The sequence below is a fragment of the Castanea sativa genome, chromosome 11 (genome assembly GCF_040712315.1).
Source record: "Castanea sativa cultivar Marrone di Chiusa Pesio chromosome 11, ASM4071231v1".
NCBI classification, from domain to species: domain Eukaryota; kingdom Viridiplantae; phylum Streptophyta; class Magnoliopsida; order Fagales; family Fagaceae; genus Castanea; species Castanea sativa.
In genome coordinates, this window is record NC_134023.1 from 69501536 (window position 1) to 69517954 (window position 16419).

The 16419-nt window shown below is 32.1% G+C and overlaps 1 protein-coding gene across 4 annotated transcripts; it reads left to right on the forward strand.

Annotated features, from left to right (window-relative positions):
- Positions 1 to 3054: 3054 nt before the first annotated feature.
- On the forward strand, positions 3055 to 16419 carry LOC142615819 (beta-glucosidase 17-like). Of its 4 annotated transcripts, none has more exons than XM_075788669.1 (13): positions 3055 to 3285; positions 3394 to 3463; positions 10575 to 10633; positions 10833 to 10908; positions 11101 to 11178; positions 11280 to 11367; positions 11459 to 11711; positions 12688 to 12803; positions 14612 to 14829; positions 15081 to 15112; positions 15206 to 15308; positions 15406 to 15508; positions 16126 to 16419. In XM_075788669.1, the coding sequence occupies exons 1-13, from the start codon at positions 3142 to 3144 to the stop codon at positions 16343 to 16345; spliced, it is 1560 nt and encodes a 519-aa protein (XP_075644784.1). In that variant the 5' UTR covers positions 3055 to 3141; the 3' UTR covers positions 16346 to 16419. The 4 variants fall into 4 exon arrangements, with proteins under 4 accessions (XP_075644784.1, XP_075644781.1, XP_075644782.1 ...); XM_075788666.1 differs by lacking the exons at positions 3055 to 3285; positions 3394 to 3463 and adding exons at positions 8820 to 9215; positions 9324 to 9393 and having other exon boundaries at positions 10821 to 10908; XM_075788667.1 differs by lacking the exons at positions 3055 to 3285; positions 3394 to 3463 and adding exons at positions 8820 to 9215; positions 9324 to 9393.

Here is a 16419-nt window from a genome sequence, read left to right on the forward strand (position 1 = left end):
CTAAGATTCGTCGTCCACTGGTGGTGATTCGAGAAACCAAAGCCACAGATCTCTTCATTGGACTCCGATATGCAAACCCAAGACTCTGGCCTCCATCGTCTCTGTCATGCACCTCCACGTGTAGCATGCAATTTGACCGTCGAGTCACTACCTTTTTCCTACTCCGATTTCGACGACTATGGCCTGAAGGTTTGCTTCTGCTTCTGTTTTTTGAAAACACAAATTGCTTATTTTCTAGCCCTTAGATCATTTTATTTCAACGTGTCATTCATCCATTTTAAAATGGGAAAATATTGCAGATTTCCAAACTGAGGTGATCCTTTCCCATAAAAAATTAGTCCCAAACCATCTACAAAAGTATGTACTTCAGAGTAACCATACCAGCTTAGTCTTCTAAAATTTAAAAAAAAAAATGCTCAATTTTGTACATTTTAACTCAAAAATGACTCACACCAGTCTTTGTAAAAATGTCTAAATATACACAATGGTCTTGTAAATAAACAGTAATCATACATATATATACAGTTACTGTTCATCGTGTGAATAATTTTTTAATTCTTTTTTCTCTCTCCTCACTTTCCTTTTCTCATTTTCTTTCTCAACTCACTATCACAGATACTCTTCACAGTGTTGAAGAAATAAATATTTTATTTGAATAAATATGCATAACGTGGGTGTTTTATAAAAATAAGCATATAAAATAGAAAAAGTAAGTTTTAAAAGTGCAAAATAGTTATAAAAATAAGTGTGTAAAATAGAAAAAGTAAGTTTAAGAAGCACAAAATAAAATAAATAAATAAATTTTGAGCATATTGATGTGAATGCTCTAGCATTCTTACCAAATGTGCTACGACTTCAACTACTCAACAATCTCGTGGCGTCTAAGAATTAGTTGAGCTTTTGTGTTGTATTGAAGGTGCTAAGTAATGCACCTATCAAAAATTGCCAAGAATTCTACCCACTATCTGGGTTGCACCAACACAGCATTTTTGGCGATGTGTCGGTGTCCGACATGTGTCAGTGTCCGACATGTGTTGGACACCAGAATCGGTACAATTCGTCGGACTCCGATGTCCGACCAATGTTTGGTTTTTTTTTTTTTTTTTTTTTCCTTCTCCAACATGGCGCCGACGCGGCTTCAACACGTCCAACACGCCAGCACTGAAAAAAAAAAAAAAAAAAAAAAAAGGGAAAATCACAGATTTTGATAGATGGACTTACCAATACCGTTGATTTCATGATATACCCTAAAACAAAAGTCTGAGAACTCATTTTCCCGAAACTCACATCTCAAGCTCTCACTTCTTAGTTCTTAACCCATCCACCCTCCCTCTAATCTCCACCCGCTGTGCCGCTGCCCTCTATCCCTCGCCGGAGCTAGATCGGGCCGATCGGTGAGCTCCATAGACGTCGACGCCGTCCCTGTCCCTTCCGATCTCTCTCTCTCTTGGCGTGGACAACTCAGGTCCGACCTCTTTTTAAGCTTCTCTCTAGTGGGACTAATTAAGTCCATTATTTATTTTCATGCGATCAAGATGACCAAAAATTACTTTAATATAGAGCAAGAATGATTATCGGTTTAAGAATTTTGTTTTTTAAATTTTCAAATGGATTAGGAACGAAACATCAAAATCAAACTTCCAATAATTTAATTTTGGTCCTACATTAACAATATAGGGAGTTGGAGAGAGTACAGTGCAATCTAAAAGTCATTAATTTGTTCTTCTACCTTTTGGCTTTGGCCTCTGTTTTTGTTTGCATTGAAGGTCTCAACCGGAGTGATATTCCGAATGGTATAGTGCTAGTTTTAACATTAATTTGTACACATATATGTCCTACACATGCATATGTATTTCTATGGTTCTCTTGTACTATGCATGTTTGATTTGTAAATATATTTTTTTTCCCTGTATATAGTATGATCTATGAAGGGGCTGCATACCAGGATGGCAAAGGTTCTAACATATGGGATACTTTCATTACGATACATCCAGGTCTCAGACTCTCTTTCTCACTCTATTCATCAGGGATAGAGGTAGCCTTTGACTTAGAGGGGCTTAAAAAATATTAGAACATATACTAGGTATTAATTTTAGCAATTTTGTTCTTTAAAATTACATTTTGCCCCCTTAATAATATCATTAATTCTTTTAAGAGTGATGTTATAGTCACAAATTTTTCTACAATATTTTAACAAACTATTGAAGTAGCAAATTCTTATTGGCTCACATCTAGGCCTACCACTCATACCACTTTTTTACATACTAATAGTCTCTCACTACACTAGCAATTTGTAAAAAAAATTGTAAAAAAATTTGTAATTTTAGCTTTTTTCTTCTTTTAAAAGACCATAAAAAATCTAAAAAAATTAGCCCAAAAACAAAAATTCTCAATAGTGAAGCTAAAAAAAAAAAGTTACATTTAATCAATCAATTTTACACAAAACAAACAACCCAAACTTTTAAAAAATTTCAAACAAAATAATTATCCCCACCCAACAAAACACATCAAAGTCACACAAAAAAAAAAAAAAAAAACACCTTAGTAGTTAAGCCAACTCACACAATCAGTAGCAAAGTCGACCCCCCTAACTACCAATCCTAGCTCCGTGCATCAATGCTTTCATTGGTACTTGCAATAATTTCATTGTTTTTAAATGTTTGTGGCATATATAATGAATATGAACATGATATAAGTAATGTGTCCTCATCATTGTTCATATCATTGGAGGTTGGAATAGCAACAAATGCACGGTATTAGTCGTAGTCTACCAATCCACCAGCCTACTACCAAGGCTGGGAGATTGGTAGAGTACTACTACTTTTGGACACAATCAAATGTAGACATTATTGATATATTGAGCATCGAACAACATGATCCATAGAACGGGTTTAGGGTTTAATCTTCATCTAAATCAAAAATTGATTGATGTCTTAGTTTGAAAATAAAAAGTTATCATCAAAAGCGAACGTCATAGGTTAAAACTATCTTAAAAAAAAAAAAAAAAAAAAAGATGACTCATATATGTATATACGTATATAAGTAAATAAAACAAGAAAATTACGTACGACTATAAATATATGTAAGTGTGCAAATTATACTTTGGTTGGCCGACATATTGGGAGCTGGAAAAAGTCAGAAATGGAAAAACTTAACCATCATCATCATCATCTATTTTGGTATGTGCTGCTTGTTGTGGCCTACTTTTTCTCTTTCACTGAAAGCATAAGCCGGAGAGATTTTCCAGCTGGTTTCATATTTGGAGGACCCTCAAGTGCTTACCAGGTGCATATGCCACTGCACTAACACTAATATTTTACATGCTTTCTACACTAATTCTCTACATTTATGTACACATTTTATGTTTGGGGTTCTCTCAATTTCTATTGGAAGTATGAAGGGGCTGCATTTCAACATGGAAAAGGGCCTAGCATATGGGATACTTTCACTTGGGAACATCCAGGTCTCTCTCTCTCTCTCTCTCTCTCTCTCTCTCATTTTTAGTGAATAAGCAATTCTATTTATTGAAGCAAAGCGTAAGGATCCTATCAAGATAAGCTCCTATCAAGATAAGCAACCCAAATGAAATTGATAAGACTAGATCATATTGAAGTTAGATTGAAGTTAGCAAGGGTTACTCCTATCTCATTTGTAACTGAATGTATTGTACTTATCTAAAACTCTTCTCGTCTGTATCTAATATGCAACTACTGTGTTTTATGTAAACGAAAGTAAAGACCACACGTCAATTGGTGTGGAGCACAACATTATTCAAATTATACTTGTTTTGTTACTATTCAATCAAGAGAAATATAAAAATTTAGTAACAAAATCAAACCAAGCAGCAACTGGTTCTGCAGACTAACCTACAAATGCATCAGAAATTACAACTAACTTCGACTAGTATGTGTGAAGGGCAGAAATTGGGGTCCTCCGAAGGCTGCATAGTGCTTTGTATTGAAATTTTTTGACTTTTAGACAAGTAGACAATGAGCTCCACAGACCAAAAAAGAATTTCTTCAGTAAATCAGCTTCATAATCATATTTTACAATTATGGATTTTTTGCTAGATTAGAATCCTCCAAATTGATGGGTGATGAGTAAGGAAAGAACCTAATCCACCCAAAGATAGTATATGTTAACCTTTGCGCCCGTGTACTTATATATTCAATAAATAATTAAGCATTAGAATAATGCAAACCCATCCTAAAGGTGAAATTATTTGTACCAAGTGTATTACACATTCCTCTCACACAAAAATAAACCTTACATGTAGGTTCTGTACACATGACTGCGTTACTGTAAAAGGAAGAGGTATAGAGGTATAGTACATGGAGTATAAATGTCTCCTATGTCGTTAACATTTAAGCCAAAGGGATTCTTGTTAATTATTGTTTAATTACAGATTTTCCCTTTTATTTGTAATCTTATAGGGTCTTCCTTGGCTAAGAAAATGGGCCGTCATACACTTGTGCTTAGTATAGTGCATTTTATAATCACAAGGGGATCAACATATGTGACATAACACTTTTTGTAATTAAAATTGTGGGGAGGGATCCAAAAGCAACACCTCTTCCGGATCATGCCCGAGGAGTGTGCAAGCCTAACAAAGATCCCAGGCCGGGAAGCCTAATAAAAGCCATACGATGACCCTATATACCTGAGAACATCCCTCGGCTATGGACTTCCCCAAGGAGGCGAGGGGAATCTCATCCTTAGCTAGGCAACATGAACCAAGGGAAGCGACAACAACCAATCTAGAGAGAGAAGGAAAGAAGCTTCCCAAGTAATCCTCCATCACCTCTGCATTGGATGCCCTGCAACAACTATGTCAACCGCATTAATGACTAAATGAAACCTAAATAGTGTCAAGACAACTTGTAGCTCACTTAGCACTCTCTCCCCCAAAGGTGGGGTGAGACAAGTATCTAAGGGAGATCATTGACCCTCCAGGTGGATGGCCAAGATGAAAAGAAAATCATTATAAAAGGGAGGAGAAACCCTATGAACAAGGATAAAAAACCTAGAGATCAGAGAGAATGCTGGCTCAAACTTGTATTCTCCAAAGTGTAATTAGCTTCCTCAGTTGATCAAGGAGACATTTATAGGCTTCCATTTTTCTTTTCATTAGTTATCTCTTAGTTTCTTTTCATCTGGATCTTTTTCTCTAATTACAGCCCCTTAGATTAGGAGTCCACATATTGGTCCGCTGCACCCATCTCTATAAATTAATTGTTATGAGTTTGCTACCAAAGCCCAACTTTTTGTTAGTGGGCCTTTTGGTGCACGTTTTTGCCCCACACAAAGATAAAAAATCACTTTTACTTCTATGTATTACTATAGTTCAATGTATAACAATTCTTAGTGTACCACTTAACTCATAGAGACAATTTTTTGAGAAATTCATGGTGTTGTTACAGAAAAAATTGCGGGCCATACCATAGGGGATATAGCTGATGATTTTTACTATCGTTTTAAGGTATGGCTAATTCATGTTATAGTATTCTCTTGTTTCTTGCACATCAAAAAGAAAAAAAAGACTATATTGCAGTTGAAACTTGAAATGATGATTTCTTTAGATTACTTATGCTTTTCTTTTATGCATTAAACTAATGAAAAGATTAAAAAATGTTTCAGGGGGACACAGCTTTGATGAAAGAAATTGGTTTAGACTTCTTTCGGTTCCCCATCTCATGGACCAGAATACTACCTAGTAACTAAGAGCATTGCTTAACTCAACCTTTGACATGTTTACTACTAAGAACCTTCAAAAACATGTCATTTTTTTTTGGGGGGGGGGGGGGGGGGAATTATTTATTTGTTATTGTATTTAAAGAAACATATAGTCCTATTTATAAAGCTTAATTTTGTCCTCAGAGGGAAAAATTAGTGGGGGAGTGAACCAAAAAGGGATCACATTCTACAATAACCTCAAGGTGGAATTTCCCTCCCTCTCATATGCTTCTCATAAAGCTAATCGTAATTTGTTTCATCAATATAGGCCTCTTCCTAATATTGACTATAATTAATTAATCAGGTTTAAAACCTTTCATAACTCAATTCCATTGGGATGTTCCACAAGCCCTTGAAGAGGAGTATGGTAGATTCTTGAGCCAAAACGTAGTGTATGTTTTGAAGCACACGTTGAATCTATTATGAAATTAGTATATATGCAATCTAATTAATCAACAATGGATAAATCTCCTATAATTAGGGATGATTATCGCAACTACGTGGATGTCTGTTTCAAAGAATTTGGTGACAGAGTAAAATATTGGGTTGCACTTAACGAGCCAAATAATTTTACCATTGGGGGCTACGTAACAGGAATTGATGCACCTGGTCTATGTTCTAACTATATCGAAAATTGCACATATGGGAACTTCGGGACAGAACCCTATATGGTGGGACATAATTTACTACCTTCTCATGCAACTACTGTGAAATTATACAAGGAAAAGTATCAGGTATGTGCTTTTAACGATTATCAATTTAGAAAGGATATACCAATTTATAACTCACTAATTAATGAGCCATGTGTGTGTGAGACGAACATTATGTTTAGCAATACTGGGGTTGTCCTTTAGATTACAAGGAACACTAGCCTTGGTTGATCTGTGCTATTAATACCTATAAAACTATCCTAATCCTTCTTAAGAAAAATTGGGATTATCTACTGTGCTTCAATATATATTCTTAACAAGTTAAAAAGAAGGTTCATCATATTGCAAAAGTTTTCTTTCAAAATAGAATTTTTTATAGTATATTTTATGGGATAGGATAATCTGAATTTGATTTCAAAATAGACTTTTAGTTTGAATATAATTTAAAATTGTTAAAGTTTAAATGATATGCTTGATCTAAATTAAACAATTTCTAAAGAGAGGTGCTACGTCCACAACATTTTTACAACATTTTTACAACAAATCATAGGTGGTTAGTTGTTATTGGTTCAAATTTGAACCTAACACTGAGATTACTTTTTTGCTCCAACAATAACAACCAGTAACATCCTGCCACTTAGGATTTGTTGTAAAAATGTTGTGGACATATCATTTCTCATTTCTAAATATTATCCCTTAATTTGAGGAATTATATCATAAAAAATTAATTTATCAATTATGTGTTCTTAAAATATTAATAATAGACCTTTAGTTGGGGTATAAGTCAAAACACAGTTTTTTTTTAGAAAGAAAACATGGGTTATTGTTTGGGATTAAAATTTAGAATTTTTTATAATAGACTTTTAGTTTGAGTAGAATTTAAATTCGTTAAAATTTAAATGATAAAATTTAACCTAAATTAAACAATTATTAAATATTATCACTTAATTTGAGAAAATATATCCTAAAAATAATATAAAATTAATTTACTAATTAATGAGAGTAGCCACTTAGCGCAATCATGACTTCTATTAATTATTAGTTATACTTTTATTATATAGTATATGATATAGATTAACTGTGGTCAATCTATAACTCAACAATTATTAAACTAATTTTTTATTAATTATTAGGACTTATTTCCTCAAATTAAGGGATAAAATTTAAAAAAAATAATTAATTTATGAAAAACTTTATCATTTAAATTCTACTCAAACTAAAAGTCTATTATAATTTTTTTTAACTTCCCAAGAAAAAAATAAAATAAATAAATTCTAAACTGAAATCTAGAATCCCACACAACCCCTCACGCTTTTTTTCCTCAAGTTGCATCTTAGTTTTTATTAATTATTTTCAAAAAAAATTATTCTATTAATTGTTGGGATATATTTTATTAATTAGATTAATTTCCTGCTAACTCTACTCTATTCTCCCTTAATCCAAACAAGTCACTAAGAATCGAGTAAATTGACAAGCTGGAAACTGTGTCTCATCACTGTTAGAAATCAACACCGCCTCTCTTGACTGTAGAAATCTCTCGTTGAAGAAATAACTATCAACCACAAGTTTATAAAACTAACATTCTTGATACCAAATATGCTACGACTTCAACTACTCTACAATCACGTGCTGTCTTAGAATTACCTGAGCTTTTGTGTTGTAAAGGTGCTAAATAATGCACCTAACATTTTTACTTTTATTTTTCACTTCATCTTGCAGCCCCAGGCTGCTTGAGAATTTCGTTTTTTTGGGCTCCAAATATAAATAAATTAGTTATAAAAAATGTCAAGAATTCTACTTCTGCCCACTAAATGGTGGGACTAATTAAGTCCTTAATTTATTAAGTCATGTGATCAAGCTGTCCAAAAATTACTTTAATATAGAGCAAGAATGAAAATCGGTTTAAAATTTTCTTTTTTGAATTTTTAAATGGATTGGAAACGAAACATCAAAATCACTTTTGATTGAGTTAGATTTTAATTGACTTAATATATATGTAAGTGAATCAAATTTCCAATAATTTGATTTGGTCCATCACCTAATCGATATGACTAACCTACATGGTATAGAAAATTGGAGAGAGTACAGCACGTGTAACCAAAAGTCATACATGGAAATTCATCATCATCACAAATTTGCTCTTCTACCTTGTGGCCTTGGCCTATGTTTTTTTCTTGAATTGAAGGTCTCAACCAGAGTGATTTTCCGAATGGTATAGTGCCAGTATGGCAAAGGATCTTTATCATATGGGATACTTTCACACCGATACATCCATATCTCAGACTCTCTTTCTCACTCTCTAAATCAATGTTTTCGTTGGTACTTGCATTAATTATTTGCTATCTTGTTTTATTATACACGTTCAATTTTATTTTCACAAATGCTTATTTTAGGAAATTTTATTTTATGACGCTCGCTTCTAATAATAATTTTTTTTTTTTAAATGTTTATGTGGCCTAATGTGGTAGCGCATAATAAAATGGAGTTTGGGTTGTCTAGATCACTTTGCTCAATATATATAAAAGTGTGAAGATTACTTGCAAGTTTAAACAAATGACTTTTAGCCGATAAAAAACAAGAAAATTATGTACACTGAGAATGATTGTACTGTAATTTCACGATTATAAATGTAAGTGTGCCAATTATACTTTGGTTGGCTGACACTTTGGGAGCTCGAGAAAGTCAGAAATGGAAATACTTCATTATCATCTTCATCATTTATTTTGGTATGTGCTGCTTGTTGTGGCCTATTTTTTCTCTTTCACTGAAAGTATAAGTCGGAGAGATTTTCCAGCTGGTTTCATATTTGGAGGAGCCTCAAGTGCTTACCAGGTACGTATGCCACTACACTAACACTAATATTTTACATGCTTTCTACACTAATTCTCTATGTTCTTATACTAATATTATGTTTGGGGTTCTCTTAATTTCTATTGGAAGTATGAAGGGGCTGCATTTGAACATGGAAAAGGGCCTAGCATATGGGACACTTTCACTATGGAACATCCAGGTCTCTGTCTCTCTCTCTCTCTCTCTTTCTCTCTCTCTCTCATTTTAATTAGTGAATAAGCAATTTTATTCAATCAGGAGAACAAAATAATTTTATGCAATTTTACTAACGAAAGCAAAACATGCATCAGAAATTACAACTAGCTAACTTCGACTAGTATGTGTCAAGGACAGAAACTGGGGTCCTCCAAAGGCTTATTGCTTTGTTTTGGATTGAAATTTTGGCTTTTAGGTAGGTAGGTACAATAAGCTCCCCAGAGCAAAGAGGAATTCCTTCAGTATATCTGCTCCATCATCTTATTTTACTATTATGGATTTTTTGCTAGCTTGGAATCCTCCAAATTGATGGGTAGTGAGTAAGGAAAGAACCTTATCCACCCAAAGATAGTATATATTAACCTCTGGGCCAGTGTACTTATACATTCAAGAAATACTGAAACATTAGTATTTATTTAGCAAAAAAAAAAAAACATTAGTATTTAGTGAGTGTTTGGATCCGGATGAATTTTGCTGCGTTTTGTGTTTTCACGTTTTTTTTTTTTTTTTCTTGCTGCTGCATGCATTTCAGAGGGACAAAATTTACTGTTTATGCAGTGTTAAACTGTGAATGTTGACTTTCTGCATGAACAGTGCACCCGTGCACTGTTTACGGAACCCATAAATATTACTTTTTAATAACTTTTTCATTTAAAATAAATTTCACGTACTATTCATATATTTAAAAATTATTTTGCTACAGTGTTTTCAGTTTTCAGTTTTCAATGAACTGTACATCATACATGTTGGTATTACACATTCTTTGCACATAAAAGTGAACTGTACATTATACGGGTTGGTCCCGCACTCGACATGAAGTTTACAAAATAATGTCTCCTATGGTGTGAACATTTAAGTCAAAGGGATTCTTGTTAATTATTGTTTAATTACATATTTTCCCTTTTATTTGTAATCATATAGGGTCTTCCTTGGCTAAGAAAATGGGCTGTCACACTCACTTACTTTGTATAGTGCATTTTATAATCACGCGTTGAATCAACACATGTGACATAACTCTTTTTGTAATTAAAATAAAAATCAATTTTATTTCTATGTATTATTATAGTTTCATGTATAACAATTTTTTTATTGAACCAATTAGCTGATTAGCGACTATTTTTTGAGAAATTTATGGTGTCATTACAGAAAAAATTGCTGACCATACCACGGGGGATATAGCTGATGAATTTTACTATCGTTTTAAGGTATTTTTAATTCATGTGATTGTTATTCTCCTAATTTCTTTCACACACACACACACACACAAAAACTATATTCCTACCTAGCTACCCTTCTTTACACATCCATTATATAGCATTTGAAACTTGAAACGATGCTTTCTTTCTTTTGCTTTTGCTTTTCTTTTATGTATTAAACTAATGAGAAGTCCAGAAAATGTTTCAGGGGGACATAGCTTTGATGAAAGAAATTGGTTTAGACTTCTTTCGGATCTCCATCTCATGGACCAGAATACTACCTAGTAAGACCAATTTTAACTCAATAACTCAACCTTTGCCATTTATTTTTTTGAAATCGATTTAAAAGGATTAGGCATCTCTTTCCCTACTGAGAACCTACAAAAACCTGTCATTTTTGGGAAAAAATATATTTATTTGGTATTATATTCAAAGTAACATATTATCCTATTTATAAAGCTTAATTTCATCCTCAGAAGGAAAAATCAGTGGGGGAGTGAACCAAAGAGGGATCACATTCTACAATAACCTCATAAATCACCTATTGTCTCAAGGTGGAATTTTCCTCCCTCTCATATGATTCTCATAAAGCTAATCGTAATTTGTTTTATCAATATAGGCATCCTCCTAATATTGACTATAATTAATTAATCAGGTTTAAAACCTTTTATAACTTTATTCCATTGGGATGTTCCACAAGCCCTTGAAGAGGAGTATGGTGGATTCTTGAGCCAAAATATAGTGTAAGTTCTGAAGCACGCACATTAAATCTATTATGAAATTAGAATATATGCAACCTAATTAATTAACATTTGATAAATGTCCCATAATTAGGAATGATTATCGCAACTACGTGGATGTTTGTTTCAAAGAATTCGGTGATAGAGTAAAGTATTGGGTCACAATTAATGAGCCAAATATATTTACCATTGGGGGCTACGTAACAGGAGTTGATGCACCTGGTCGATGTTCTAACTATGTTGGAAATTGCACATATGGAAACTCCGGGACAGAACCCTATATAGTGGGACATAATTTACTTCTTTCACATGCAATTGCTGTAAAATTATACAGGGAAAAGTATCAGGTTTGTGCTTTTAACAATTATCAATTTAAAGAGGATATATCAATTTATGATTCATTAATTAACTAGCATGTAACCCATGCATTCGCATGAATTTGTTTATAAATAAATTCATTTTTTTAATCATGAAAATATACATGATTGATTGAATTATTAGAAAAAGTAAACGTAATTAGATGCATATTAAAAGTCCCAACTAAATTTAGTACTACTTTTGATAATTTCTATTCTAATTTTTAATAAGATAAACAATGTAATGATTTTTGTTAAGTAGATATATGATTGGTTTTTTATTTCTTTATTTATATATTTCATTAATGTTAGATTCTTAATATTTTGCACTCATTAACTCACTTGATACAAAGATTAAAAAAATTTAGTGGACACATGACACAAAATTAGCACACAATTGATATTTAATTTGGGATCTAATTGAATTTCCTCTTAATTTTGGGTTTAAAATATATATATATATATATATATATATATATATGAGCTATGTGTGTGTGAGAGAGACATTGTGTTTAGGAATACTGGCTTGTGCTTTAGATTACAATGAACACTAGCCTTAGTAAATTTGTGTTATTAATATCTATAAAACTATCATAATCCTTCTTAAGAAAAAATGGGATAATCTATTGTGCTTCAATATATATTTTTTAATAGAGGGATGATATGTCCACAATATTTTTACAACATTAAGATTATTTTTTTGAATTTGAACCTAATATGGTTAGTTGTTATTGGTTCAAATTTGAACCTAACATTAAGATTACTTTTTTGCCCCAACAATAACAACCAATAACAACCTGCCACTTAAGATTTGTTGTAAAAATATTGTGAAAATGTTGTGGACATATCATCCTCTTTTTAATAAAGAAAAAAAGAAGGTACATAATATTGCGAAAGTTTGCTTTCAAAGTAAAATGTATTATAGTATATTTTATTATATAGGATAATCTAAATTTGATTTTTGTAGGCTTCTCAAACGGGAGAAATTGGCATTTCAATACAAAGTCTTTGGTATTTGCCCAAATACCAAACAGTTGCTAGCACCAAGGCTGCCTTGCGAGCTCAGGATTTTATGCTTGGTTGGTAAGTTTTATGACTTAATTTTGTATTAGACTCAATTATGCCTATAAATAAACACGATTGTCTTCAAAGATATTTGCAAAAGGCAATTGTTTTAGGCTTGAAGAAAAGGTAGGAGAAGCATTCTAACTTTCTAAGTCATTCGGCAAAAACCAACAGGAAGAAGAAAAGCATTCCAAGTATAGCTACCACGATGCATGTGGCTGGATTTGAATTTTGAATACATGGTTCGATCCCTTCTATTATGGACCTTATCGGCCATCCATAATTGTTTTATTTGAAAACAATGCATGGTATCTTTCTAATTATTATTAACAAAATAACTTATTAACTTAGCAACAAAGTAATAATACTATATATTCCTTCCACAGTTTTTAAACTCAAGTAAGAAAGCCAAGGCCAGTCTTTGTTCAAATTCTTTACTAACAATTGATTGTTTATAACTCGATTTTCTATAAATTGAGTTGTACATTGAAACTCGACTTTGAAAAAATCAAGTTTCAAAACAAGGACATATCCCTATATAGTTTAAAAACAAGAACATGTCACTAGATAGTTTAAAAAATAAGGGCAAAAGCCCATTTTCTCCCCTTATTCCCATAAGAAAGGGGTAGAGAGAGAGAGAGAGAGAGAGATTTATTGTTGCAATCAATGGCTGACTTTTTTGGTTTCATTGATGGAGTTTCCCAAGTAATTAAATAAATTCTTTTTTGAGTTTTATTTGTTGGAAAATGTTAACGAATCTTGCCCTTATAACAATGGTTAACAATCCATTTAAAAAAAATTATGGGAACAAAAGAAGAAGTAATTAATATCTTGACAACTTTTTCCATTTTTCATAAAAATAGTGTTAAAACTTTTTAAAAATGAATTATTAACCATTGCCCTAAGAGAGCCTATTAATATGACCCTTGTTTGTTTTAACTCACTACAAACACATATGTTTTATGTTTCTCAGACAGTGAAATAATGTTTCTTTTAATAAATATATAAAGTATAATGGTTTTATATTTCCCTTACTAACTTAGAATCTAAAAAGATGTTGGGGAAATTCACATTTTACAACCATAAACTACACCTCCATATTACACTTTATACCTGAAACTTTTTGAATGCATGTTTTGCACCATAAACTATAACTCTTATTACACTTTACATTCCGACATTAAGTTTGCTATTAACTTAAATGAAAATTCAAAGTTTAGGCTATAAAGTGTAATCAAGAATATAATTTAGACTGGTAAAGTGTAATTTATCTTTTGTTTTTAAAACAGTGAGAAAATTGGCAATTATGTCTTTTCACGTGGTGCAATATTTTTCCATCCAAGTTAATCACAAATTTGATGTAGGGGTGCAAAGTGAAATAAGGATCATAGTTCAAGATGCAAAACATTTATTCAAAAAATTTATAGTGCAAAGTGTAATCAGTCATATAGTTTACTGTGGCAAAATGTAATTTCCCCGAGAGAGAGGGAGAGAGAGAAATTTCGTCTTTGATTTATTTATTTTTTCCTTTATGAGTTTCTCATAATGTTAGTGAGTTTACTATTTGCTACCACCAAAATCTTATATATTGTTGCATGTATGTGCAAATAAAGGAAGGTGTAAAGTGATAAAAAGAAATTTTAAAAAGGTGGGTATATAACTTTGTATTGAACTTTGATTGTTTCCCTTGAAAACACCAAGAGGTACTAGTTAAATGCAAATTTCTTGATAAGTTATGGTATTAAGCTTTTAAATTAAGTAGTTAAGGTATTGTTTCAACATATTGTATCAAACCCTTATAACTAGACTTGTTATTATTTGTGCAGGTTTGTTGATCCAATTATTTTTGGTGACTATCCTGAGACCATGCGAGCTTTGGTGGGGACTCGATTACCTGTATTTACTGAATCACAATCCAAGATGCTAAAGGGTTCTCTAGATTTCCTTGGAATAAATTACTACACTGCAAGATATGCAGATGATTCTACATCTTCTAGTAGCATCAACCTAAGTTACACAACAGATAGCCATGTAAATCTAACCAGTTAAGCTTAAAATCAACAACCTTGATTTATATTTTGGGTGATGCAGAGAATACATATTACAAACTTCATATAAATGAATTGTCATTAGTCATCAAAAAGTATTTCAAGCTTTTATTTTGTTGAGTTGACATAAATCATATTCCTTATACCCTCGATTTGTAAATCTTTTGTAGTAAAATTTGTAGCTACATTTGCATTTTCCTTGTATTTTTTCCTAACACTCATGTAGTTACTCTATTTGTTGCCACAGCGGAGAAGGATGGCATTCCTATTGGTCAATCAGTAATCTCTCTCACTCTCACCCTATGTTTAAAAACAAAGAGCGTTATACTACTTGTATATACTAAGAAAACTATGTAAATAATGGTTTTGTAGACTGCTACTAGTTGGCTTTACATTTATCCAAGAGGAATTCGAGAACTTATGTTATACATAAAGAAAAAATATAATAATCCACCTATTTACATTACAGAAAATGGTAAGAAACGATCTTCATCCTTCTATGCTTTCAGTAGTGTAATTGAAACTTTTATTTGTAATTAAATCAAATATACATTTACATTTGTACTTTTCAGGAGTTGCTGATAATGGCTCATCGCCGATTCAAGAGGCTCTCAACGACTGCTTGAAGATAAAATACTACTATAGTCATCTATCAAATCTCTTGGAGGCTATAAGGTGAGTGATCAACTATACATATAGCGTGTGTAGAGGAAGGTGGAGTTCAAACCATAGACATAGGATATCGTAAATTATGCCATTGTGATGATTGAGCTATTACTTAAACCCTAATTTTGGATATATTATATACGTGTGAATTAAGAAAATTCTATAACATCCACAATTTTTTTTTTCAAATATAGTATCTCTACTAATAACATGATTTCACATCACAATAATTTTGTCTTAATAACTCACATCACCTAGAGCATTAACTGATTTTTTTAATATTTTAATTTTAATTTTTATCTTAAACTATGATAAGTTCAATTTAGATAGTGTTTACCTTAAAGTTAATGGTTGGTTCAGCCACATCACATAGTAAATCTTTTTTTTTTATTAATAATTCCAGACGTACAGTAATAGGGTCACACATGATGGTAACTTTTTATATTCACATGTCACATTGAATGGTAACTTTTTAATGAGTATCATGCCCCTAAAAATATTGGAGGTACTATGGACCCATGTGAGTTAAACTCTCTCTCTCTCTCTCTCTACATACATACATACATACATACATATAAACGATTCAAGTTTCAATTTCTAAGATATTAACGATTTTGTTTTGGCAGGGCTGGGGTTGATGTGAGAGGATACTTTGTGTGGTCATTTCTTGATGACTTTGAATGGGATTCTGGTTATACTATTCGATTTGGCATCATTTACGTAGATTATGAAAACAGGTTGACAAGATACATGAAACGCTCTGCTTTTTGGTTCAAAAATTTTCTCCGAAAGGAAAATGAAAATGTCATCAGAAGCAAACCTTTGTTGTACCTAAGTAGTAATTGAATTTATAACAACTGATTTGTTTTATGTTGAACTAACTATTCGCTTTGTCTTCCAACATGTACTTATTTTGAAAA

Excerpts from the sequence above, each read along its gene's own strand:
- LOC142615819 (XM_075788666.1), top strand. The coding sequence starts at position 9,072 with ATGGAAATACTTCATTATCATCTTCATCATTTATTTTGGTATGTGCTG. Across the intron at positions 9,216-9,323 it reads GAGCCTCAAGTGCTTACCAG|TATGAAGGGGCTGCATTTGA; the intron begins GTACGTATGCCA and ends TTCTATTGGAAG. Across the intron at positions 15,509-16,125 it reads AATCTCTTGGAGGCTATAAG|GGCTGGGGTTGATGTGAGAG; the intron begins GTGAGTGATCAA and ends TTGTTTTGGCAG.